The sequence below is a fragment of the Pseudopipra pipra genome, chromosome 10 (genome assembly GCF_036250125.1).
Source record: "Pseudopipra pipra isolate bDixPip1 chromosome 10, bDixPip1.hap1, whole genome shotgun sequence".
Lineage (NCBI taxonomy): Eukaryota > Metazoa > Chordata > Aves > Passeriformes > Pipridae > Pseudopipra > Pseudopipra pipra.
In genome coordinates this window covers 8,546,249-8,569,902 of record NC_087558.1, presented here as the reverse complement: position 1 = coordinate 8,569,902, position 23,654 = coordinate 8,546,249, and the positions used below count along the sequence as shown (strand labels likewise).

Below are 23,654 nucleotides of genomic sequence, written 5' to 3'. Positions count from 1 at the left end.
TACATGGCTGTGTGTGCAAAAGGACTGGTGTACATGCATTGCTAAATGCAGAAAAACCCGTGAGCCACAAAACCTGTATTCTGGGAAAAATGCCATTATATCCATTCTCTAGATCCATATAGTGCAATTAGCTAGGAAGAGGTACAGAGGAAAGAGAAGGAGGTAGAGCAATAAATCTCTTCTGCACTGAAAAAATATGAATGGAAGAGGTGTTTGGGTGAGCTAAGGTTTCATTAAGATCATCATATGCCTTTTCTTCAAGTACAAGCATTCCATTTTGATTGCAGTGGCAGTCAAAATCTCTTCTCTCCTATTTCTCTCTCTTTCCCACCTTCTACATAAACACAGAAGCAATTTATACAATTTGGAGCAATTTCCTTTAATTTTTTCTTTACCAGAAGCAAGTCAACTGCACCAAAGAATCACTGAGAGTGTATACCATGCACCGATGGATTCCAACGCAAGCAGGTAACCACAGCTACCATGGCACATTCAGGGCCATGTTTTGTCTTGCCTTTGTGCTTTTGCAGTACAAAAATTCTGAGGGTTTTGTATTTAGCTTCCTGGGTATGAACTTACTTGGTTGTCTTCAAATTCTTTAAAGATAAATTCATAGTAAATACACATAAAGATTTTGCTCATGGGGGGACTAAAATCACACTTCTGCATTGATTAGCTCAAGTTTAGGCAAAATGTATTGGAACATTTCCAGATGTTAAATGGAACTGTCAGCAAATTTTTGTAATGGCCCAATTGCTGGGCAAGTTTAATGTAAGTTGGCACAGGATATCACTGTAACATTTTAGCAGGATCAACCAAACCAAGAGGTCCAAGGTAACACAGCCAGCCTTTGAGGGCTGTACAACTCCATGCAAGAAATATTAAACACGTGTAGTGCTAAATCCTGCACCGTATTTTCTCTAGGCTTGGTTACATTTGCTTTGTTTAAGATTTAAGGGTGGAAATATTTCAGCAGAACCACCTTGGGGATAGGAGAAATTTATCCCAGTAAGATATGAAATGCAAGCACAAAAATGTTTCAAAATAATCCAGACGTGTGTCCTTCTTATAAGGCTCCTAAAGTGAGATTTTTTTCCAGAGCAGAAATTATAGAAAAAATATGTAAACAGCAAATTAATTAACTCCAGAAAGAAAGGCCATGTGATTAGCTATTTGTCCTAGAATGGATTAAACCAAAGGAAAAATGAAGCACTTGTTGTCCTCACTCTGCCAACTGTGCCAGAGAAGGAGAGGTCAGATGCTCCTGCTCCAAATGCCAGGTTATTATAGGAACAGGAAGAATACAGTAAGTCTTCATGAAAGAACGACATTCTGAGCTGTCATGAATGGAACAAGGTTTGGAGTGTAGTGTGTGTCTCCAAGAGAAGCAAGGACAGGGGAATTGCAGCAGAAGTTGGCTTTGCACTAGCTGATGTGAAATGCTGGATCCAGAATTCCACAGACTGTGGAACCCCTTCTGCAGCCTGTTTGAGATGCTGGGTGAAGGAGGAGAAGAAAGGAAGCCACCTCGTGGGCACAGTCTGTGTTTGTGACTGATATGGCCAAGCAGCCCCAGTTGTGAAAGGTGCTGTAGGTAAGCCAGTGGCAGACAGTATTAGCTAGAGAGCAGACATTATCATCAGAACTCTGCCAGTGGCTGGAGTATAATTCATCATTGAAATTTTATCTAACCAATAGACACCCTCTTCTGGGTTGCCTGTGTGTAACAGTGACTGTTGCTTATCGGGAGTCGTCAAACCCGTGCTGTGACATTAATGAAATCTGTTTGCAGGATGCTCTCCCCTCCCCAGGCTGTATCTGTTCCATGACAAAGACTATCCCCTTTACTTGTTTATGTGCCACCACAACACTTGGGACTGCAATTCCATGAGATAAGGCAGGGCTGGTTTGACTCAGGATTGGAGCTGAGGTGTTGGCAAGAGGGACACTTAGAGCCAGTGCCCATAATACAGGCAGTTATTGAATGTCCCCGAGTCCTGTTCAATCTATTTCAATTCTCTCTCTCTGTAAATTCTTCCCCAAAGTTTCACTGTTAAATCCTAAAATGAGATGCCCTGAGGTATCTATTGCTGCTCTATCTCTCTCAAGGGATGGTTGCTGCATTTCAGTGATAATGAAATGATCCCTTTGTATTGTTTTCTAATCTATTTAAACATATGAAACTTAAATAGATTGTTGTTCTAACTGCTTAACTATCTTCTTTGTTGGAAATGACTGATTCAGTCATACATCCATGTAAAAATATCCTCTGCACATAGATAAACACAAACACTTGGAGTTTGACTGCAGATGCTGTTTCAGAAAAGCTCGTGTGTTTTCTTGGTGACTTTCCCACAGCTGTAAATCTTTAACTCTGTCAGCTGCACATCTCATAGTTATCTCAGCCCAGCTGAGAAGGAACAGAGAAAAAAGAATAAGGAAATGTGACTGTGCTTTGGATTTGTTCCCATATTTATTTTAAGCCCAATTTTGTACCTGACATTAGGCTGAAAAATCACATTTTGATTTAGTACAGGAGGTAACAGAGACCTTGCTAAGGTTCCATCAGAAACAGATCAGAGGTTCAAATACAAAGCAATGAGTCCTGGGCCGCTTTATAGTTATGAAAGTTATTCACAGATCTCTAGCGTTCCAAATGTTTTAATGTTTGTAATGATATCTCAGGCCTTCCCTTACAGCAAAATAAACCCTATGAATGTTCAGTTTAACAGTTCATTGTTAATTGTAAGCAGCAGTGTAATTGCTGATACATGTTAACAAGCATTTTGGCAAAGAGGATTTCAAGTATGTAGATACAGTGAAACGTATGGAGCAATCTGCTAAAGATAACAGTCAAACCCTCAAATTAAACCACCAGACATTTGCAAAACAATGAGGATAAGAAACATGAGAAAATCTTGCAGCTAGATTTGCACCAAGGGTGGGAGGGTCCTTCCCGTTACAGACACAAGGCCAGTACCTGTGCCAATCTGTCCAGGCGGATCCCCTGTGGTCTGTGGTTCAGCTGTAGTCAGGGATATCCCACTGGGATTCATGTGTCCGAAGAGAAGAAACAGAAGTTGGGGGAAGCCAGTGGAATTCACATGTTCCTCTATGCATGGTATGACCTCTTCGTGACCATCCAGTATCCATTTCTCTCCTGGAGACAAATGCAAGCTACAAAGGATGGAAAACTGGGATTTTCTTTCCTAAGCTGGTTTTCCCCTCCTTCCTTCCAAATTGGTTGGACTTGCAAAAAGAGCTTGTGCAGACAACCAGCTTGTTTCTCTATTTTTCTCAGCTCTCACAGAGCACATCCTGTAGTGTGTGGTGTAGAGAGGAGGCAGGGGCTGGGATGACTTTTATCCACTACAGATGCAGGCTTCCGTAGCATAGAATTTTAAAACCTGCTCTTTGTTCTGTAGGCTTTCATGTCTGAGGAGAAAAAGAATTCTTAGTGCTCAGTGCTCTGTTAGGCATTAACCAGGAATGTAATTATTTTTATATTTCTTTTGTCCCAAGGTATAGCAGGAAGTCATCAAGTATTTATGAAAACAAATCCGAGACATCAAATGTGGAAGCATCTAACAACAAAAACAGGAATTCCAGTCCCAGCGCCAAACAAAAGAGAGGTAGGAGTTCTGAGACAGAGCTTTTGCTTCCAAAGGGTAATATTTTTATAATTACACATATTTGTGGTGTTTGATGAGGATACTTTAATAGTATGTTGTTTAAACCCAACATCAAAAAAACAATGCTGCAAAGCTGAGCAACTCTACCATGAAACCTCCTGAACACCAAGAAGTGTTACTTGTTTAGGATTTTTAAGTCTGAATTTTGATGCATTACGGTGTTCTTTATGAAACTTGTGTTTTTTAAAAATAGAATTTTGGGGACAATAGTATATGTATTTTAACCTTCTGTATCCTGGTGAAATTGGTTTCTAGATACATTTAATTTTAAGACTGTCTGTGGACTTTGCTAAGTGATTTCCTTGCTTTATGTCTGAGGCTTTTTGCATCCTCTAACTATAGGTTCCCTCTGGTGTATAGTGAATACACTCACACACTGTCACAGAAAGTGCCTTCACTGTTTGATGGCATAACTACAATAGATATTCTATACAGTGTAGGTTAAAATGAACTGAAGATGAGAAACTGAATCACATCTGACGGTAGCAGGAACGGAAAATCTTTTGACAGCAGTTTCTCTTTCAGGCAGTATTTCTAAATGCTAGAGCAAAGAATTTTCTAATAATATAAAATGAAAATTGTGAGGTCTTAAGAGACTACTGCCCAAATGAGGCTTAAAGTAACAGCCCCTTCATAAATAGAGATAGTAAAAAAGAAAGTGGAATATATTATCTTTGAAAAATAGGCTATTTGCCAAAAGATTTTTTCATTTCAATAAGTTTTCATGGTGAGAAATGAAGTTATGGATTCTTCAGTTAAAAATCCAATCTGAAAAATTTTTTTCAGTATATTTTTTTAAATATAAACTTTTTAGAAATTAGGAAAGTGAAAAAGTGGCTTTTCATTTGAAATTCATAAACCGCTTTAAAAAAAAAAAATCCAGGAAAATTATTGATGTTTTTAACTGGTCCAGCTAAGCAAGAGTGTGGGAACTGGGATCACCCTATGTACTGATTGTCATTCTTCTGTCTTGGCTTTCCCATGACCAGCTCCTCAGGGCTCTGGCTTTGATCCCACTAGCTCAGCCCAAAGCCTCCTCATCCTCTGCTGGGTGGCTGCTCCTGCAGAGCTGGGCAGTGAGGCCATTCTCGTTTTGGGATTCGGGTGTCCTGTGCATCCTGGGCTGCAAACCAGGCTCCACAGAGCCAGCAAAGAGCTCTCCAGCTTTAGATGTCCCACCAAAACTTGTGTCCCTGTGAGGCACCTCTGGCTGCTCCTCTGCAGGGGCTGAACTGAGTTTTCTACATATAAACCCGTGTTTGGTGTGGACCTGACTGGTGGAGTCACTGCCTTGAAGCCATATGGGAGCAAGTCCAGCAGGACAGTTGGAGCAAGTTGCTCACAGCCATGTCCTGCTGGGCTCTGAATAGCTCCAAGGATGGTGACTCCACAAATGCCTTGGGGATGCTGTCCCAGGCTTTAACCACCTTCACAGTAAAAAAGTTTTTTTTCACATTTTAGAATGGAATTTCCTGCATTTCAATTTGTGCCCATTGCCTCTCTCATCCTGTCACTGGGCTTCACTGGGAAGTGTCTGACTCCATCTTCTTTGTTTGGCATGATCTCCCTTTTTCAGCCCCTTCTCCAGGCTGAAAAATCCTATTTCTCTCACTCTCTTGTCATGTCAGCTGCTACAATGCCTTAATCATGGCCTTTCACTGGATTTACTCAAATGTCCATGTCTGTCTTGTCCTGGGGAGCCCAGGACAGGACAGCATTCCAAGTGTGTCTCTCTCGTGCTGCAAAGAGGGAAAGCATCACCTCCCTGGTCCTGCTGGCACAGCTCTCCTAATGCAGCCCAGGATGCTGTTGGCCTTCTTTGCCACAAGTACACATTGCAGGCTCATGTTCAACCCACTGCCCACCAGGACCTAGTCCTCATTATGTTTGGAAATGGCTTCCAGGGTTATCTGGTATACTTGCAGAATAAAGGAAAAGGTTTGAAATAACTCAGGTTATTTCAAAGACAATGTGAATTTAGAGACCAGTGTATAGTGCTTTGCTGGTGCTGAAAGGCTGGTGGGACTTGTGAGATCCTTACGGGGTTCCTCAGTGCAGTGATGTAACTGCAGAGCTGAAGAACCAACATTGAAACCTGACCCCTGCAGACATGCACTGCTGTATTTACCGTGGGACTCTGATAATGAAATGCTATGGATTTTTTTGCCCTAAGCAAACAGAAAGTAAGTGCATTTTATATACCAGTTTCTGGATTCTTTATAAGCTACAGTATCTTTACAAGGTTGCCTCGCAGTGGGAGCAGCCGTGGCAGGGAATGGTTCTTAGGCCAGCACAGATGGTCTGACAGCCAAAGGCAGCCCCACAGCTGAAACCACCACTCAGTAGCAATTCCTCACCACATGCATCTGCCTGGCCCAAAGCTGGCATCAGGACACTGGGTAGCAGGAGCTGAAGCACACTGACATAATACTTCTGTGTTGTTGAAATCTGTTAACCTCACACCCACCTATGCATGCAGGCACCTTGGATCCTGGATTATCTTGGCTGCAAATCAGAAAGTGATAGGATGCACTTTCCTTTGGAAGCACAGCTTGTCTGTCGCTTGTCCACCAGTGTGGATTCACTGTCTCTTTGTGTTCCCTTTGTACTTCTGGTCTTCATTTGTCCCTCTAATGATTTTCACTTGGCAGTGTATGAAGTAAAGAAGAGGAAAAGCAGCCAACACATGGTCTTTGTCCTGCTCCTTTGCCATAAACCTTCTGTGTGTTACCTGCCCACACTAAGAGAGGAGCAGATGCAGAATTTGGCAGGAATGTGTGGATCTGGGGGTTTGATCTAGGTCCACCTGTTTCCTGCAATGCAAGTAACTGAGTATCTTTCAAACCCAGAGCCTCAGGACGTCGATCCCTCTGTGACTGATCCCTTTAGAGGTGGCTGTCAGGCGGCATGGCTGGCTTATTCCCGAGGGAGCCTGGCATGTAAGCTTTGCTGGCATGGCATCCTTACATCCCAGCAAAGCATGAGATCAGTTGCATGACCATGTGCCCGCTTTGGAGGCTGTTAGGAGGACTGTAGGAGGTAAGGCTGAGAGCACATCAGCTTTAGGGCAGACAAGGGCAGACTGCTCAGTATGAGTGCTGGATAGCAGAAGTGGGACTGCTCACAACACTTGCATGTCTTGCACTGCAAGGCTTCTTCTGTTATTTCTCCCTACAACCTTGTTGTTCCAACCACAGTGATGTGTTTTCACAGTAAAAGGCACTAGATCCTTTTTAATGAGCTTGCTGCTAAACTGTATTTTCCTTTGATGAGAGCTACATCCCTTCACCTGTTTTTCTTTGGTTTTGTTTTGTTATTGTTCTCCATTAAAACTCAGTGAGCCAAACTCAACCCAGGGGCTCTGTTTGGCTCAGCTGGTTTAATCACCCTGACCTCATGTGACCTTTCTAATTGATTAGCTCTTGCTCAGGCTTGAACTGAATCAAAATTTATTTATTTATTTTTAGTTGTCATCCAGTGCTAACCTTTCCTTTCCCATAAGCTGAACAGCTGACCCTTCCTTCCTTATTTCTCTTCCCTCTCCCTCTCTCTCCTAGTTGATGCTTCCACCAGCCTTAACCTTGAGCGCACAGCGCTTGCTAGAAAGCGATTCACATTGCAAGGTCTTTCCAACCGCAGAGCTCCACCCAAAGGTAAAATCACCCATGCAGCATTTGGTCTCAGGCCATCTGTCTCCTGCACTCCCACAATGTTCTCTCCATCCCATAGTGCCATCCATCACTGTTTCCCAAAGTGCTGCTGCATCTCGCCCAAACACTCCTGTCTGATGCACACATTTGGCTCCTCTTCTCAAAGACACTGTTACCAAAAATTTCTCCCACAGCAGCGTTGGCAAGGCAACCTTTGAGTTGGCCAGTTCGGTCTTTTACTAGTGCACATCGCAAGTAATGGAAATTTCCAGTTTCTCTCAAGGGTCAAAGTGTGAACTGGTTTTAAATGATCAACCTAACTTCTTTCAGCAACTTACAGGCTTGAAGGGAAGAGTACCATCTCTGTGTTGTGCTACACAAGGTTTTCATGTGTTAAATCGTTCATCGGTTGGACTTCTTTGTTTTTTCAAATGTTTCTTATCTGTGGCCTAGTGGTTACTCCGGAGAACCAGAATTCAGGAGATCTCGGGTTTATTGCCATTTCTACTTAATTATTTTATATGGTACTGTAAAACAGTGTGTTCTGGGTCTTTGTGCATGAATGTTTAACAGATATTTAATATCCATGAGCAGAGAGCACTGTGTGTTCCTGTACAAGGAAGAGACTTCAGAGCAAAGAAAGAAATATGAATAGAAATTAAACTGGATGACTACTTACAATCACTTTCTGAAAAGATACTACGATTACTCCTTTTATTGTTATTGTGTGGCTTTTCTCCTGTTCTGATCGATGATATTTCCTTCATGAGACAAAGGGTTAGTGTGCAGTGATGGAGAGGGTGAGCATCAAAGGAGGAAGAAGCAAGATGAAATAATAAGAAGAGAAATCCAGAAGCAATAAATTGTATTGTTATAAAGTAGATGACAGTGTAGCAAGAGCCGTGACAGCATAAGATTCTGGCCACAAGGCTAAGGCTACACGTGGTATTAAGATCTGAGGTACACAAACTAGTTTGGTGTCTGAATACCAAACCCAGTGATTTCTAGATCCTGTGACTTGGGGAAATTAATTACAAAATACAGATTTCAGAAATAACGTAATTTGTGTGAGTTTGGATCTACAATTTTGGTTTGGGCCCCTTTTGCTTTTTTATCTGAATTTTTCTTTTCATATGAAATGTCTTGCCTTGTACTCAGTGTTCCAGACAGTGAAGCACAGCTCAGAGGAGTTCATACCCCCTCAGCTGTAGGCACTCTCAGCTCAAAGGCTTGCAAGGTCTGGTTATTTGGGATTCCTGTGAAACACCTCCATTACCCAATGTGGTGTTTCACCTTGTTGTGCTGTTTTGTCACCAATCTGGTCCTGGCCTAGAGGGAGCCATTGGCAAACAGGCTGGGTGATGGGGTCATTCCTTCAGGCAAAGCCATATTAGCATGACATGGGCTGGCTGTTAAAGCAGTTGGGAAGCTGCGAGAAGGGAATGGGGAAGTCTCTGCAATCAGCTTGTCTTGCTCTTGAACATTTTGTCTAAAGATTCATGACTGGACGTGGCAGGGGATGGTGCATTGAGCTGAGCACACTTTGGTTCACACCTACTGTGTCTGTTCATGTCCAGAACACGCAAAAGGGAAGGTCTAAACAAGAAAATACCAAGACTAAATAAGGTGAAAACAAGATTGCTTGATGGATATCAACTGGTAGTGGAGCATGGATGCTCAGAGAAATGCTGAACTGTCTGACTAGGTGGAAAATGTTGTATATAAGGACCTCAGTGTTTTGGACAAAGAAATGCTGATGTCAGGAGGAGAAACTTTACCATCCTGCACTCCACTAGTGCAGAGATCCCCCAGGCAGCCTTAGCAGAGCTGGCACCAAAGTCTATCAAAGTCCACACTCAGCACTCTGCATCTCCCCCATCCTTGGGTCAGCATTAGCCATCCTGGTTGGCAGAGCCAAGCTCCTATTACTTGGTGTTGGTACAACTCCAACACATCTCATAGTGAAATCTGGGGAATTTGTGTCTTCTGAGCAGACTTAGAGAAAAGGCAGGGTCCTAATTGGAGTAAACAAAAATCTACTCTGTAGCCTTCACTGGTTTGTCCTGGTAAGGATGGAGGCTCAGAGAGTGTTTTCAGGCATTCACACAGTTAACTTCTAGAAATGACATGTGAACTCCAAACCACTCATGTTTCAGTGTACTTCAGGTCAGTCATCACATCACAAGCAGTTCAGTGTCTAAAATAATCCAAACCTCATCTGTAGACACACACCCCATTCTAGTCATCATGCTCATTTCTCTGTGTTTTGTAGCTGTACTCGGACACTAGTTGGTTGCTAAAATAATAATTGGTATGAGCCTCCTTTCTGAAGTATTAAAACTGGTGCAATTGGAATTGTTTTGAAAATATGTCCATAGCAACTCTTTTCTGTGCTTCTCACTTTGTTGAGGGTATTTTTCCTGTTTGTTTTAGAAGAGCAACCCACCTTTTTACCTACCCTTTTCCAGCTGCTGCTTTGCTTTGAACATCTTTTACCCTCAGTGCTTATTAACCTCTAACCCTGCCCTGCATTGCATCTGTCTGTTCTCCCAGATCCAGAGTCTAAGGACAGAGAAGTTACCCGTCGCTTTTCCCTTGCCTCCTCCATCAGCACCACAGTTAATGCTTCTGCTGTGACCAAAGGTACTGTCACACTGCTTGCTTAGCTCCCCCTCTCCCTGCCTGCTGGCTGATACATTCACTGCCAAATGCTGTTCACAGAGTGAGTACACCAGGCTCAGTTTTTACAAATGCAGGAGGTTCCAGTAGAAGAAGAGTCAGGACCAGTGTAACACCTGCAGGGAGGCAGCCCAAGACATTTCAAATGTATATCCAGGTGTGCTGCCAGCACATAGAATGACTCTTCCCAGTTTCTCCACAGTAGGCTTCAAAAAGTGTTGCTGGTTTCCATGGAAACTGCATTAATTTTTGGCTGATGTGGGGTTAGGTTTCCAACTTCTCCCCAGTTTGGATTAGCTGAAATTCAGTTGAAGTTATTTCTCTGTTTCCTTAAAGCTCTTCAAGATTTTTGATTTCAAGAAGGAGAGAATCTCCTCATTGTGCAGCAGACATCAAGAAAGTCTGAAATCAAGCCAAAAATAGATGCCAGTTTTAAGCATATTTAGCATAGTCACAGTTATGATTAGAAATTATGTTTGCAAGGAATTTTCAGACATGCATGAAGGCACTGACCTCTATGCAGTTCGTGTGGGAATTTATGAAAGTTTTAGGTTTGAACTTTATTTTGAGAAAAGGCACTTTTACAAAATTTACTCTAAGTTACTGCATTAGTACCTACATTTAAACTCTAAATCAACCCATGCATTTGGGCAAGCTGGTTGTGCTGAAAATCAGTAAGTCTGTAGGCACCTATGCCTACGTGTCAGAGATACTTTTAAGAACAGAACATATGGTCTTACAAGGAATTCTGAATATACTGTCTTTTGGCAGGTCTTGGAATGAAGCAAAGGAACTGATTTGCAAGTTTAAGATTTGCAGGGGCAATTCACAAACCAAAATAGAAGGAAAAAATGTCTGAATTAATTTGTATAAAAATCTTTCCTCTGTATTTGTCAGGAAGGAAGTTGCACAGTATTTGGTGCCTTCTCAATAGCTGTGAAGGGTATGAACAGCATCCTTGACTGTCATGAAGCTGTCAGGAAATGAGACTGTGGTGGGATTGATGGGCAGAGGAAGGATGTGACAGTTCCACTACCTACAAATGTTTCTTTGCCAGCCCCTTTAGACGGTAACAGTAAAACATCACCCCATGAAAGCGATGGGCATAGCACAGAAGAGGTTCTTAGAGCTTTCTGTCCTTGGCAACAACTTCAGATATACATGGTCAGTTACTAAATTATGGGAAGACTGAATTATTTCCTAATAATTATTTTGAAAGCTGAGGAACAGAATGAAGCACATATTAAAAAGAAAATGGGCAACAAAGGGTTGTTCTTTAGTGTGGTTTAACAAAGAGAGCATGTGTGAATTGCAATGAAATTCAAACTCTGTTACAGTTTCATATCAGAAAGTCCTGTCCTAGAATCCTGTCTGCCACAAGACTGTTGGCAGTCTTTCGGAATCCTGAGAAAGCAGCTTTTGTAATGATTTTAAAAGCTAGGAAATAAAATCAGTGCTTTTCAATTAAGTATTTTATTTACAGCATCTCTTTTAAGAAACTATTTCAGATGACAAAAGAACTGAAGCCTGAGTCTTGCCTCAGCATCAGCCCAAATTCAGGTCTAGCCAGGGTATTTGGATCATCACTTTAAAAGGGTATGGCTACTGCTGTGTCTGATCCTCACTGCTGACAGTTCAGCTCCCTCCACATGTGGAGTCGGGGCACAGGAGAGGCTGTGACAGGTGTCCTCCACTTCCGTGGGGTGTAAGTGTTGGCTTTTGTGGGCTCTGCCCTGCCAGTCTCACGAGTGAGAGCTGGGATTGTGAGTCTGGCTGCCTTAGTGCCATCTCCTGGTCAAGAGTGAGAGGGAACATCTGTGAGACCTGATGGGAAGCAGATACTTTTACTGTGATGTCTCAATGTCTTTTGCCAAAAGGGGCCTGTTTCCTATCTACTTCACAGAAGTGCTTGTCTGCACCACCTAGAATTTAGTGGTTGACATTTTTTTCTGGGTGAAATGGAGAGTCCTAAGAAGGTAGTGTTTCCAGGTAATGGGAAAGCAAGTTTCTCCTTTAACAATATTTATACAGCCTTGTGACTTTGTAAACTTCACACAGGTCCCCTTGTTCCTGCAGTTAAAGTCAAGAGACATGAAATAAAGAGTGACCCAACTCCCCTGGGGTTTGAAGGTATGAGTATTTCCATCCTGCATGAAAACCTGTTTGGTGATCATTTGATATTATTCACTGAATTCACATCTCATCACAGCTGGCAGATGACACTGGAGTCCACTGGGGCTTTGGGGTCAGTTTATCTGTATAACTGGGATAAAGACAGCTTGTCACTTCCTTGCCTGTCCCCAGCACTCATGTTATATTCATCTAGGGATGGGCCTGAATTAAAACCCCAATTCTCTGCCTGTTTTGGGAAGTAGTGCCCTAGACTATCACCTGGATCTGGATTTTCTGCCTAGCTTCTGCCTCTCTCCATCAAGTGTAGCCGCAGGGAGCCAAGGGGCTACTTTTCACCCTCACCTGCAGTCTGGCCACTTGCATCCCTCTTCCCTTGTTAGTGTCTATACCTAGAGAGAGGAGCAGGAGCCATGTGCATGAAGACTACAGAAGAGGCTAGACTGTGCATCAACAGCCATTTTAAGGTGCAGTGTTTCATTTCAGACAAGCAAGATTTCCACCTATTTGTTGCAGCAGATTAATCAATTACTGCTTAATAAACAATACAAAAGAGTTAATTTGGGATGCTGTTACCCAACCACTGAAAGATCACCAGCTTCCATTGTCAGTTTTCCCCTTTACCAGAGTGTTTGCCAGAACCTGGGACACAAGGAGCCAGGTACTCCTGCTGCAGGAGAGGGAGGAGAGAGATGTAGGCTGAGGAATTCTTTCTTAGCCTTGTGTCATTCTGCACAAAAACTTGGTAGAAAGAGCACGTAAACAGGTCAGTGACAGAATCAGTGACATATCAGACCTGTGTCCTGTGTCACCCTCAGCAGGGAAGAGACTGGAACAGAGAGGTTGGAAGAAACAATTCAGAGACAGCAGAAGTAGTTTTGCTGTTTGCAGAATATTTCCTTTTGCCAGTGACCCCTGGCACTACGTTTAGAGTCATCCTGGCACCCGGCACCAGAGTTTCCCAAACTGTGGTGTTTATACCTCACTTTCCTCACTGACAGATAGCTCTGGTCTCAGCATACCATGGGGCTGCAGAGGTAGGGGGGATTTCAAAGTACAAGGACTAACTGTAGCATAGAACTGACTTGCTCCTCATTGCTTAAAACCAAGGTCCTACTGCACAACATCCATCACCAGACTGAGTTTCTTTAAGGAGGAAACAATGAACTTTATCACCCCTTTACCAGAAGATACTGCTGCTATTGCCAGGGCTCTAACAGAAGTAATAATACAAAGGATTTGATGTACTTAGATAAAAATGTCCCCCCCAACATTGCATTGCATTCATCAAGAGTGAAATAATTCATTTCTGGCCTCCCTGGTCCCCTGTTGCTGCATCAAAACTATAGACCATCACCTACAGAATGATTTGAAATGCTGCAAGGAAAACATGTTAAAAATGGGTAAGGAAGCTGTAATGAAATAGAACACTGCACTGTTCACCCAGCAATCGTTTTCCTTAATTAACATCAATATATCTGTTTGATTCATTTGGCTGTTCTCTGTCCTTCTCAGACTTACAGTTTTTCTGTGGAATGCTGCTGTCCTTTCACTCATTTGTGCTGGTCATGTGTCTCCTCTTTTATAACTGTTGGACCCCAGTCCACCTGTTTGTTAAAAAGACTGCCAGTAGCAGAGGTGATGCAGGAATTCACTTTGTACTGGTTGTCTGGTCACTATTTCACCCTGAAGACACAAACTGTACTTCCTGTCACAGATGCTTTTGAGAACACCATATTGGCCCAGACTAACTCTAATACCGGTTCCACCATGAGATCCGTACCTAGATCTGCTTCACAGACAGGTAAACACAATTAAAGAAGTTATAATCTCAATTTGAGAGTGTAATCTAAACTTATGATAATATTTACTCTCTTAAACATAAAGAGATTTTTCTCTCCTGGTGAATATAACTTCCCATCAGAGCAATGAAAGAACAAGCTTGGATCACTAGCAGTATAGAAACAATGCCTCAGATTCTGGTTTTCTGAGGTCAGGAACAGATGAAAATAATGCTGTTAATTGATGCCAGAGAGCTCAGAATTTGATGTCTTATTTTATAGCTTGAATTAAGTATGTGAAACTTGGGCTATTTCTTAGTCTCTGAAATTAGAACAGCAATTTGTATGGAAGAGAAAGGCTGATGCATATATTTGCAAGGAATCCTTGCTGCTGAGGTTTCTGCCTTGGATGCTTTCTGTAAATGACAGTGGCAAAAGATTACAGAAACTTTGTCTAAGGGGGAAGAGGGATATCTTTTTCTTTTGGTATTTGTAGCCCAACCTGTGAATTTGAACTAAAATTCCTGTAGCAATTTGAAGTTAATTAGCATCAATATATTCTTGTATGTTTAGACACTTGCCAGTATTTTGCTTGTGTGAATAAACTGATAGAGAATAGTGTCACTTCAGAGGCTGCTTAACACCCTTAAAAGTACAGATGACCAAACCATACCCGTGAGGTTATAGCTGGGGTCACAGCTCTGGAGGAAGATGGTTGCTGTGTCCCTTTTAACTGGATTGCAGCTGTGGAGCAGTCATAGCCCCTGGGAAACAGGAGGGAGGAGAAGGGGCTGCAGAGCAGCATGACCACATGTTGCACCAGTGCCTATAGCAGGGAGGATGTGCATAGAGAGGGATTAAATAAATCAATTAATAAACCTATTTCTCCCAGATCACTTTTCTGTTTGCTACCTGAACTACCTGGCTTAGTTTTGTATTGTCCCAGGCCAGGTTTTGGTGTGGGTTGTGAGTGCTGGGATATGTAATCTCACTATGTGAACGTCTCTGTGCACTGTAGTCAGAGCACTGCTTTGCCTTGTCAAGCAGTGGCCCACAGGATGCAAAGAATTTGGTTCAGCATCTGCTCAACCCAAGTCCCTCTGAATCAGCTGTTGCAGAGCAGGTACATTAATTAGGAAGCACATGGTGGTTTGACTGACTGTTCAGCTTGTATCTGTCAGGGCTGCAGAAATCTTTGGGACATGGAAGGTCTGTTTCCTCTGAGCTGGACTGTAGTCATTCCCATCCCCACCAGAAAAGGGACAGGCATCAAGTGAAGGAAAGTGCAAATCATGATTTCTCTCTGTACAGAAGAGTCTGAGTTACTTTTGCATCATGGGAGCCTCAGACAGGCAGATCTTATAGGGCTCAGCCTCAGTTTCCCTCAGGACACATCCTATGGACATACCTTTGTAGGTAAAGAAACTGGGGCTGTTGTGCTTGAGCTGGAAATCTCTCATTAAGTCCCTTCCACTGGGCTGGGGTGGTTCTGGGTGTAAATCATGCAAGAAGACTCCTAGGAGCAGAAATTTGAATGAGACCTTCCCTCCGTACCCCCAAGGTACGGAGTGCCAAGCAAGAGTGCCTTGCTCTTTATCCTGTCCCTTTCCTGCAATTCCAGCCTTCTCCAGGGTATAGTTCTGTAAGTTGCTTGGGTGGTAATATCCCCTTGGGGTGAGATGGAGATAAGAAGTCAACAAAAATTCCATGGCTTTGGACTTCAATTTATAGATAGACACGTGGAGGTAAGCTGGAAACGGAATGAGTGTGGCCTTCTGAAAGTCACATCAGCACCAGTTATCATTTGCTCCAGCGCTGGCTCAGCAGAAATATTCCTGGTCCTTGCTTTTTGTACCTCCTGAAATGAAGGGATTTTGCAATGCTAAACACTGGAGGCATTGATGGATGTGCACACTGTGGCCACACAGTCTGCCCTCCTAATAATGACAGTGAGTGGTACAGGTTTTTAGAGACAAAATAATGGCTGTGACACAATTTTTGTGGCAGAATCAGGGAATAAGCTATAAAAAGGTACAAGCAATTCAGTAAGTAGAATAGTGAGAAGTGAACCTGTGACATTTATTTTATAAAGACTGATTCTGAAAGAGGCTAATGACTGATAGCTAACTCCTCTTGGTTTTTATGTCCTTTGAAAAGGTTGGCCCAGCAGGCAAATGCCTTCTCTAGACACATTTGAAGATTTTGAAGCCATCCCTTCCAGTATGGATGAACTCTCGAACTCCTCTGACTTGGAGGAAGAGACCAACCCTAACAATGTAATTCCTTTTTCAAATTACACTGCCCTTTCCTAGCACAACTTCCTCCCCTCTAAGAATCATGATGTAACCTGCAAAGTTTGGGTTCATACCAACCTTAAATTCATAGACATGTGGGAATACAGAAGACGGGAATTTGATCTGGGTTATTGGGAGATTATTCCAAGACTATTTGGTTGATCAGAATGAGAAACATAAAAAAGTCACTCTTACTTGTAAGCTGTCACTTTACTTTTTACAAAAGTGAGGGAAAACTCTGAGCCTTTAAAAAAGTAACTTCAGACTTTCCCACATAACTTCACCTGGTGTCACAAAACCAATTTTTATGTCAGAATAATGGCTGGCTGGTTAATCCTAAAGCCTGAATGCACAGCACAGTTCTGTCATAATTTTGAATAATATTTAACCTGGGCATGATAAAAGGAATAAGAAGATACACAACTCCCTACAGAAGAAATCTCTGCCAGCTTGAAATGCCTAATTTAGTGTTTAACTAAACTCAGTCTCTCTTGCACTCATAGTGACTCTCTTTCTGGTGCCTTGTTTCATTCATTTTAGGGGAGCAATCTTTTTCGGGTAGAAGGCAGCTTTGACAGCTGTTTCCCGGATTCTCTGACTCTCGAGGATGGAGATTTGGTGCAGTTTGTGCAGGAAGGAGAGAACGGTCAATGGTAAGTACAGCAGAGAGACAGGGTTTGACAGGTGAAACAGCCATGAACTCCTGGAAAAGATGGAAAATATTCAGAAGAATGTCAAAGTCTCTTCAAAATCAATCCATATCCCCTCACCCCATTAACCACAACATGAAAGAGGCAGTGGGAGGCATGAACACACAAGCAGCTTTGGTTAATTCCACCTGGTTGGCTTTCATCCCAAATGCTTGTGACAGGAGGCTTACGAGGACAGAAGTTTGTATAAAAGAAATGGAGGGGATTATCCAGAGTTTTGACACTTTCTAGGCAGAAGGGCACTGTCAAAGGCAGCACCCCCCTATAGGATACATCCATAAAATCCCCATGCCTTCCACTGAGAGCATTTTTTACCTGGAAGGTTTTGATATAAGATGTGACTGACAAAGGAGAATGAGTCTGGCCTCCCCTGAGCTCACATATGTTTTGGTGCATTTATTCTCTCTTACTGCAAAGTGAGTGTTAGGAGCCAATAAGTGTTAGTGCCCAGACCTGCCTGCACATCTGAATTCTCCCTGCATGGGCAGTTTGGAGGAAGAAGATCTGATCTCTTTGAAGTACCTATGCAGTCAGACCCTTCACTCAGAACTGACATGCAGCTGAGAAGGGAGCAAGTTCCATAGGGTGAAGTAGTTGGGAAGCGAACTAAACCCATCCTCCCTGGTATTTACAGCAAGGGGGATGGATAATATGATATATTAATTTTCTTTAGCTTTGAATTTAGAATCATAGAATCATTTAGGCTGGAAAAAATCTCCATGGAGTCCAACCATTAACCCTGCATTTCCAAGCCCAAGGTCAGTGTCTCAAACACAGGCCAAGGCTCTGCTTCTGTGTCACAGTCTGCTTGAAAGTGATCTGGGATTCTGGGTCACCATCGGAGACTGAAGAAACTTAGTCACCAGGTACCTGTAGGACTGCCTTGGGTCCTCTGCCTTCTTCTTCAGTTTAGGAAATAGCTGCCAACATGCACCTCTAAGAAACACAACCCAGGGAAAGGGAATGTAGGAAAATTCACTGACTGTTCTTTGAGTTTCAGGTTAGTGAAGAAACTGGTCTCTGAGAAAAGCGACTGGGTTCCTTCCAGTATATTGCAGCCAGCAGAGGGGGACAGTAACAACATAATTAAGAACAGCAATGCAGGTAATAGAGAAAATGTGTTACTGGCATTTATTTTTTATTTCCATACTGAAAAAGGATGTGATAAAAAAAGATGTGATAAAAAAGTGCACTTTTTGTTTTAAAGGACTCACCTGAGTATATGTGTCGCAGTCTCTGGTGATGTGACTGAGACAGCCTGAAATTTGGTGCCTGGGTGTCAGAACTAGTTAAGGCACAGCAGCTTTCTTTGGCATGCTTTAATTGTTTACCCCTCCCTGGGCAGAACTTGAATCTCCCACCAAACTTCTGTGGCTACCAGTCCTTTACAGCCAGCCCAAGTGTGTCATATGGTGGGGTGTGCCTGCAGGATAGCTTTGATCCTGACATGGATAGCGTTTTGGATGGAGATCAGCATCAGGGCTGTGGTTCTGGCCTAGGTTTGAAAACATTAAGATTTCATGACCCATTACTGCTTTCATCATATTTCACAGCTGGCTCCAAAAGCTGGAGGAAAGGCTGCTCTGGCACAATTTCAGCCAAATCAGCACTAAAAGTCATCCTTTCTTCAGCTTTGGTTCTGACCTAACACTCAAACAGGTTGCACTGGAAAAGCTGAATCGCAGCAACTCTGCACATCAAAGGTTTAAAATTTTAGACTAATTTTTGCCCATCCTTAAATATAATTTATCAAAATGTGTCCTGCTTGTCTTCTGGTAACAGAGGACAACAAAATCTGGCAGAGCCATTCCCTGGGGACCTGCGAAAGAGAGTTACCAGCACTTTATTCTGAGTTACTGGTCTCTCTTGATTTTTTTTTCTTTGGTCAGTTTGTTAAAGTGGAGGAAACCTTTTTAAACCTCAGGATTCTTTGCTGTGGTTTAAGGGGAGTTTAGTGCTGCTCCTTCACCTCCACAGCAGGTCAGTTCTGTCTTCACCCTCAGTGCCCAACTATAGCTCTCATTTCTTTGGCATGTCTAATGCTTCAAAAGAAAAACAAAACCACACACACATTACAGTTCATTATATGCCAAAAGAGCCTCCCTTGCCTTTAGTGAAGGAATTAGGAGAACAGTGGAACTGTGATTATTTGTGTTTTATTTTATTTCAGGCTTTTAACAAAGAACCTCAAGACTGTAGATGGAAAATCCTATAGACATATTGTAGTGACAATGCCCATGTCCTCCTTTTCAGACATGTACAACGATTCCTGCAGTACAGCCTCAGTAGAGTCAGACACAAAGGAAAGTGAGGTGGCCAAAAGCTTCCCAGCAGAACAGAGGGCTGGCAGCTGAACAGCAGGACCAGCCTTCCTCAGGACCCCATCCATCTGTCTTTATTTTGGGTGGACACTGGATCAAAGTTGCCTTTCTCACAAGCTCTGAGGTTCACAATTCACTAAAACTTTATCACCATGAACAGATGAGAACTGTGCTGTCCACCTGGCAAGCTGGAAAAAACAAAGTTGAAAGGAGCATTAAACATCCAGAAAACATCAAACCTACCTTCAGTGTTAGAGGAGAAAAATGCTTCTTGCATTGGTTATCAAACTGTTTCAGAAGATGTGGCCTAAATTAGGTCGACAGCAGAGCTGAAGAGTTTCTATGCACGCACCTTTTGGCAACTTTGCTTGACCACCACGTCACTGCACGGGGCACGGGATGGTTACGAGTTCTTGCTCACCTGGACGTTTTTCCATTTGCTTGCCTCTGGCTGTGCCTTCCCTGTCCTCCTTAATTCCAGCTGATACGTCATCACAAACGTGCCCTTTTTGCTATGGTCAACACCAAAAACATCCAATTTTAGGGTGGCTGGGGAAAGGAACCTTCTGACTGGGACCATCAGAGAGGCTCCGCGCAGCAGTGACGTGACTCCCTCGCGATGGCACTGCTGCACACAGCATTCCACAGCTTGGAATGATGCAGGTGGCAGCTCCTGGCTGACACGGAGGTGCAGGGCTTAGCAGGGAAGTAAAGATGTGTAACAGCTACTGTGACAAAGAACATTTTGAACTGTTTTTACAATCTAAGTCATTCCTCTGCCCCCTCTGCAGTCCTGGTTGCTGGATCACAACTCTTTGCATTTGGTGCCAAGAATTCAATTGAATGCCATTTACTGTCACATGTTTGGGTAGACTGCATGCTTTCCTTGTGTGCTGGGCTATGAGTAGATACATTTCACCCCCCATTTGGAATATACTTAAGCATTGCAAATAGGCAGTGAGCATTAGAGTGGATAAAGTGTTGTTGTTAAATACTTCTTTCCAGGACATTTGATTAAAGGACTGTACCAAATCTCTGCCACATAAGGATGTAATGTATAATATAAAGTGATTAGAGATGTTATTATTCCTATACAAGCCATTAGCTCATTTAGAGCAGCTGTTAAGGCATGAAGGCATTTTGATGGTAATTGGGTCTTAGGTCCCACAAAAGCTGCTAATACTGTAGTAAAGATAAGTATTGACTAGGTTTGCAAACAGGTAAAGATCAATCTGGTAAAAATGACCCTAGAAGAAGCTCAAGAGTGAGTGAGTGGCTTTCACTCTTAGGGATGTTTTGTTGAACCCTCAGTGGTGCTTTATGTAAATAACAAAGGGGACGAAAGCACTAAAAATGGAGATGAAGCAAAACCAAAACCCACTCTTTACTAACTGAGGCTCTGAGCAAAACAGTAGGTGTCTGTCTCACCTCGGCTATCACCTTTGCAGGGACCTGAATGTTTTTCTTTTTGTCTCAGTGGAGGCTGGTGTTGCAAATATCTTAGTGTGTGAGTCAGGATAGCTGTGACACAGGTAGATAGTCCCATTCGAGTAGGTAAAGGCTTATTCAGATTTTTTTTTGCCTGTGAAGCCATTGCTTGATTATGATTTGCACTGAGGTGATTAATTCCCATGGCTCTTCTAACCCTCCATATCTGATCCCTGTGATTTTGGACATTTTCTGTTCACAACTAAAGGACCTGAGAGTTCTGTATCTTTTTGGAAAATGATTTTGTTGTATAGAGAGTGGAGCTTACCTGTTTTGTGCTGGTCATTTACCTCAGAAATGACACATAGGCTCTCAGGAACATGCATCCTCTTGGTCTACAGTAGTTCTCAGCGTCTTAAGGGAAGAATTCATTCCTTTCAGGAATGAAACATGTGGTGATGTTTTCTTGTAGTGCAATTCCTTTATCCTCTCCCTAAAATGAGTCCATTTTGGTTTCAGTAATTTTTGCAGTGCTGCTGTCTACTCCTGCCCTAAGCATAGGAGAGGGAAGGGTAGGGAGCATTGATTGCATGTTAATAAGTACAGTAAGCTTTTGTGTGAGGGAGAGAGAGATGGAGAAGGGTTATCCTGGGTATATGAAACTGCCAAAATGAAGATTTGTGACATTGCTGAGAGATGGAATGATGAAAACCTGTACTTTGGAGTTTTCTCTTTGAGGAATCTCATTCTTATGATGAAATGGCAGTGAGAAGTCTCTGTTTGATCTGAGGATGAGAAATCAGATACTGCCAGTCCCTTTCCTATCTCTGCTGTGAGCAGGGTGACAGTGTGCAAGTCCTATATCCCCTATATCCCTGCAATACCCTCCTGTAAAATGGGAGCTATTGAATTTCCCTCCTGTTGAATTATGATGCTAAATTTTACCATGTATGCAAAAACTGGGGACCCTTCAGGGGAAAGCGAAGCTTTGAACCCCATATGTCCCACTGTGCCCTCCATGAGTGCCAGTGGCAGCACCCTGTGGAGCAGCCTAGAGCTGGAGCAGGGAAGAGGATTGCTGATGAAATGTCTCCTCTCCCAGCTCACCATCTCATTGTGACAACTGCAAAGGTATGGGCTGGATTATCACAATTCTCCTCCCTACTTTGCTTTTGAAAACATTTTTTTTTCCCTAAAAAAATGTTTTATCCTGCTAGACCAAAGTTTGAGTCACTCCTGCTCCACAAGTGTCCTGAGGATGACAGGTAACTCTCTGCCCCACTGCCACTCAGCAGTGGCACAGCACTCTGCTCCTTGGGAGCTGACTGTGCCACAGCTACTCAGACACACTGAACCTGAGCAGGGAGCCCACAACTATTAATTGTGTCTTTAACCCTCCAGCAGTGCTGGTGAGCCAGAGGCAGCTCCCTGTTTCTGTCTCCACGTTCCAAACCCAGAGCACACAGCAGCCCTGGCAGCTGCTGCTGGGCAGTGACCAGGCCCTCTGTCAGGGAGACAGGGTTTGATTTGAGAAAGAACAAAGTTCAGGGGCAGATCAGGCTGCTGACAAGTCCAGGAGCAGCCCATAAAAAGTAACCCTCTGGCTTTGCTGATGAGACAAAATGGGGTTTGATGACTTTTTGTTTTGTTTTGTTTTTAAAGGGTAGACAGGATAGTCTTTTAATTAGTGTATTTCTGTCAAGCAAGGTGATAATTAAGGGAATGGCTTTCCATGTACAGTCTAGATTATGATTTGGTAATGTCCAGCAAGACTAATGCCTATGTTAAATACACTTTGTATGTAGGCCTTTGACACTGTCCTTTTCAGGTAGACACACCTAAAAATCATAGTTTTCAAATATGGATTTCATTTCAGTGTTGTTTGGAGATTATATAGTGACCAGAAAGTAATTTAAAAGTAACAGCTGCCACTAAGTTTTGGTTGTAGAAGACACAAGATCCCAGGTAAATCTGGGCTGTAGCAGCACTTGTGGCTGAGCAGTGCCCTTGCTGCTGGACCAGTGAGTCCGTGCCAGCTGCCTGCTCTGCTCTCTGGGGCTGTGCTGGTGAGCCCTGCCCTCCGGGCTCAGGGTCCCCTCTGCTCTGCTGCTCTTCTGTGAAACTTGCAGGAACTTCACATCCTCAGAACTGCCCTCTGCTCAGGCAGCTGCAGGTGGGCAGCACAGTCCTTCCTCACCAGCGGCAAAGAGACGGGCAGTTGCCATGACACACAAGTCTTGATTTTAGTAAACCAGGTTAACATTTAATCAGGGCTCATCCTTTCCTCTCACCTTGAGCCCCACAGGGTGGAGAATCACACCAATGGTCGTTGTCTTGATCATAAACAGCTGCAGCCAAACCACCACGTCTGAGCTCTGGCTCTTCTTGCCAGTGACAGCAAAGCTCTGTGTGTGTGTCTTATGAAAAGCCATTTTATTATCTATGATTTTCTTAGACTCTTGATATTTCAAACAGGATTGGGTATGAGAAAGGCCATGTGCTTCCTTTCCAAAAATATACTCAAAGACTTCAAATATATATATGATTAGAAATATATAAGAATAAGAAGAAAAAAGAGCCAAAATGTGTATTTCTTCTTGCAGCTGGAGCTGAAATAGCTGCTAAGATTTCCTCTCCCCAGCTGAGAATTGGTACAGTTTGTTTTTCTTACATGATTTCCATGGTGTTGATAATGATGTATTTGTATATTGTGACTGATGAGAGATAATCAGACAGGGAAAGAGCACAGAATTACCTGTCCTTTTTTCCAGTCAAGACAGAATGTATGAATTTATTACAAGAAAAAAGTGTGCAAATGAACTTCCTGTAATTAGGCCATTCTGACCTGTGTAGAACCACACTTTGTTTGAAATTTATAAAAATTATAACTAGTACAAAACCCTGTGGTTGATGTCTCTATATGAAGCAACAAGTCAAATGAGGTTTTTCCTATTCAAAATAAATGCATA

At 42.8% G+C, this 23,654-nt stretch overlaps 1 protein-coding gene across 16 annotated transcripts in view; it reads left to right on the top strand.

Moving 5' to 3' along the window:
- Positions 1-23,584, top strand: part of MCF2L2 (MCF.2 cell line derived transforming sequence-like 2) — a 163,587-nt gene extending 140,003 nt beyond the window's left edge. For 7 of the 16 annotated variants that reach the window (XM_064665941.1, XM_064665937.1, XM_064665936.1 and 4 more), the window contains 10 exons: positions 399-468; positions 3,523-3,632; positions 7,250-7,345; positions 9,896-9,985; positions 12,080-12,151; positions 13,869-13,955; positions 16,090-16,208; positions 16,767-16,879; positions 17,937-18,040; positions 19,190-23,584. In XM_064665941.1, coding sequence (XP_064522011.1) covers positions 399-468; positions 3,523-3,632; positions 7,250-7,345; positions 9,896-9,985; positions 12,080-12,151; positions 13,869-13,955; positions 16,090-16,208; positions 16,767-16,879; positions 17,937-18,040; positions 19,190-19,290 — 962 coding nt within the window. In that variant the 3' untranslated portion in view covers positions 19,291-23,584. Of the gene's footprint in view, positions 1-398; positions 469-3,522; positions 3,633-7,249; positions 7,346-9,895; positions 9,986-12,079; positions 12,152-13,868; positions 13,956-16,089; positions 16,209-16,766; positions 16,880-17,936; positions 18,041-19,106 lie in introns of all 16 variants that reach the window. The other 9 variants (XM_064665950.1, XM_064665938.1, XM_064665940.1 and 6 more) reach the window with 8 other exon arrangements.
- The last annotated feature ends 70 nt before the right edge of the window (positions 23,585-23,654 follow it).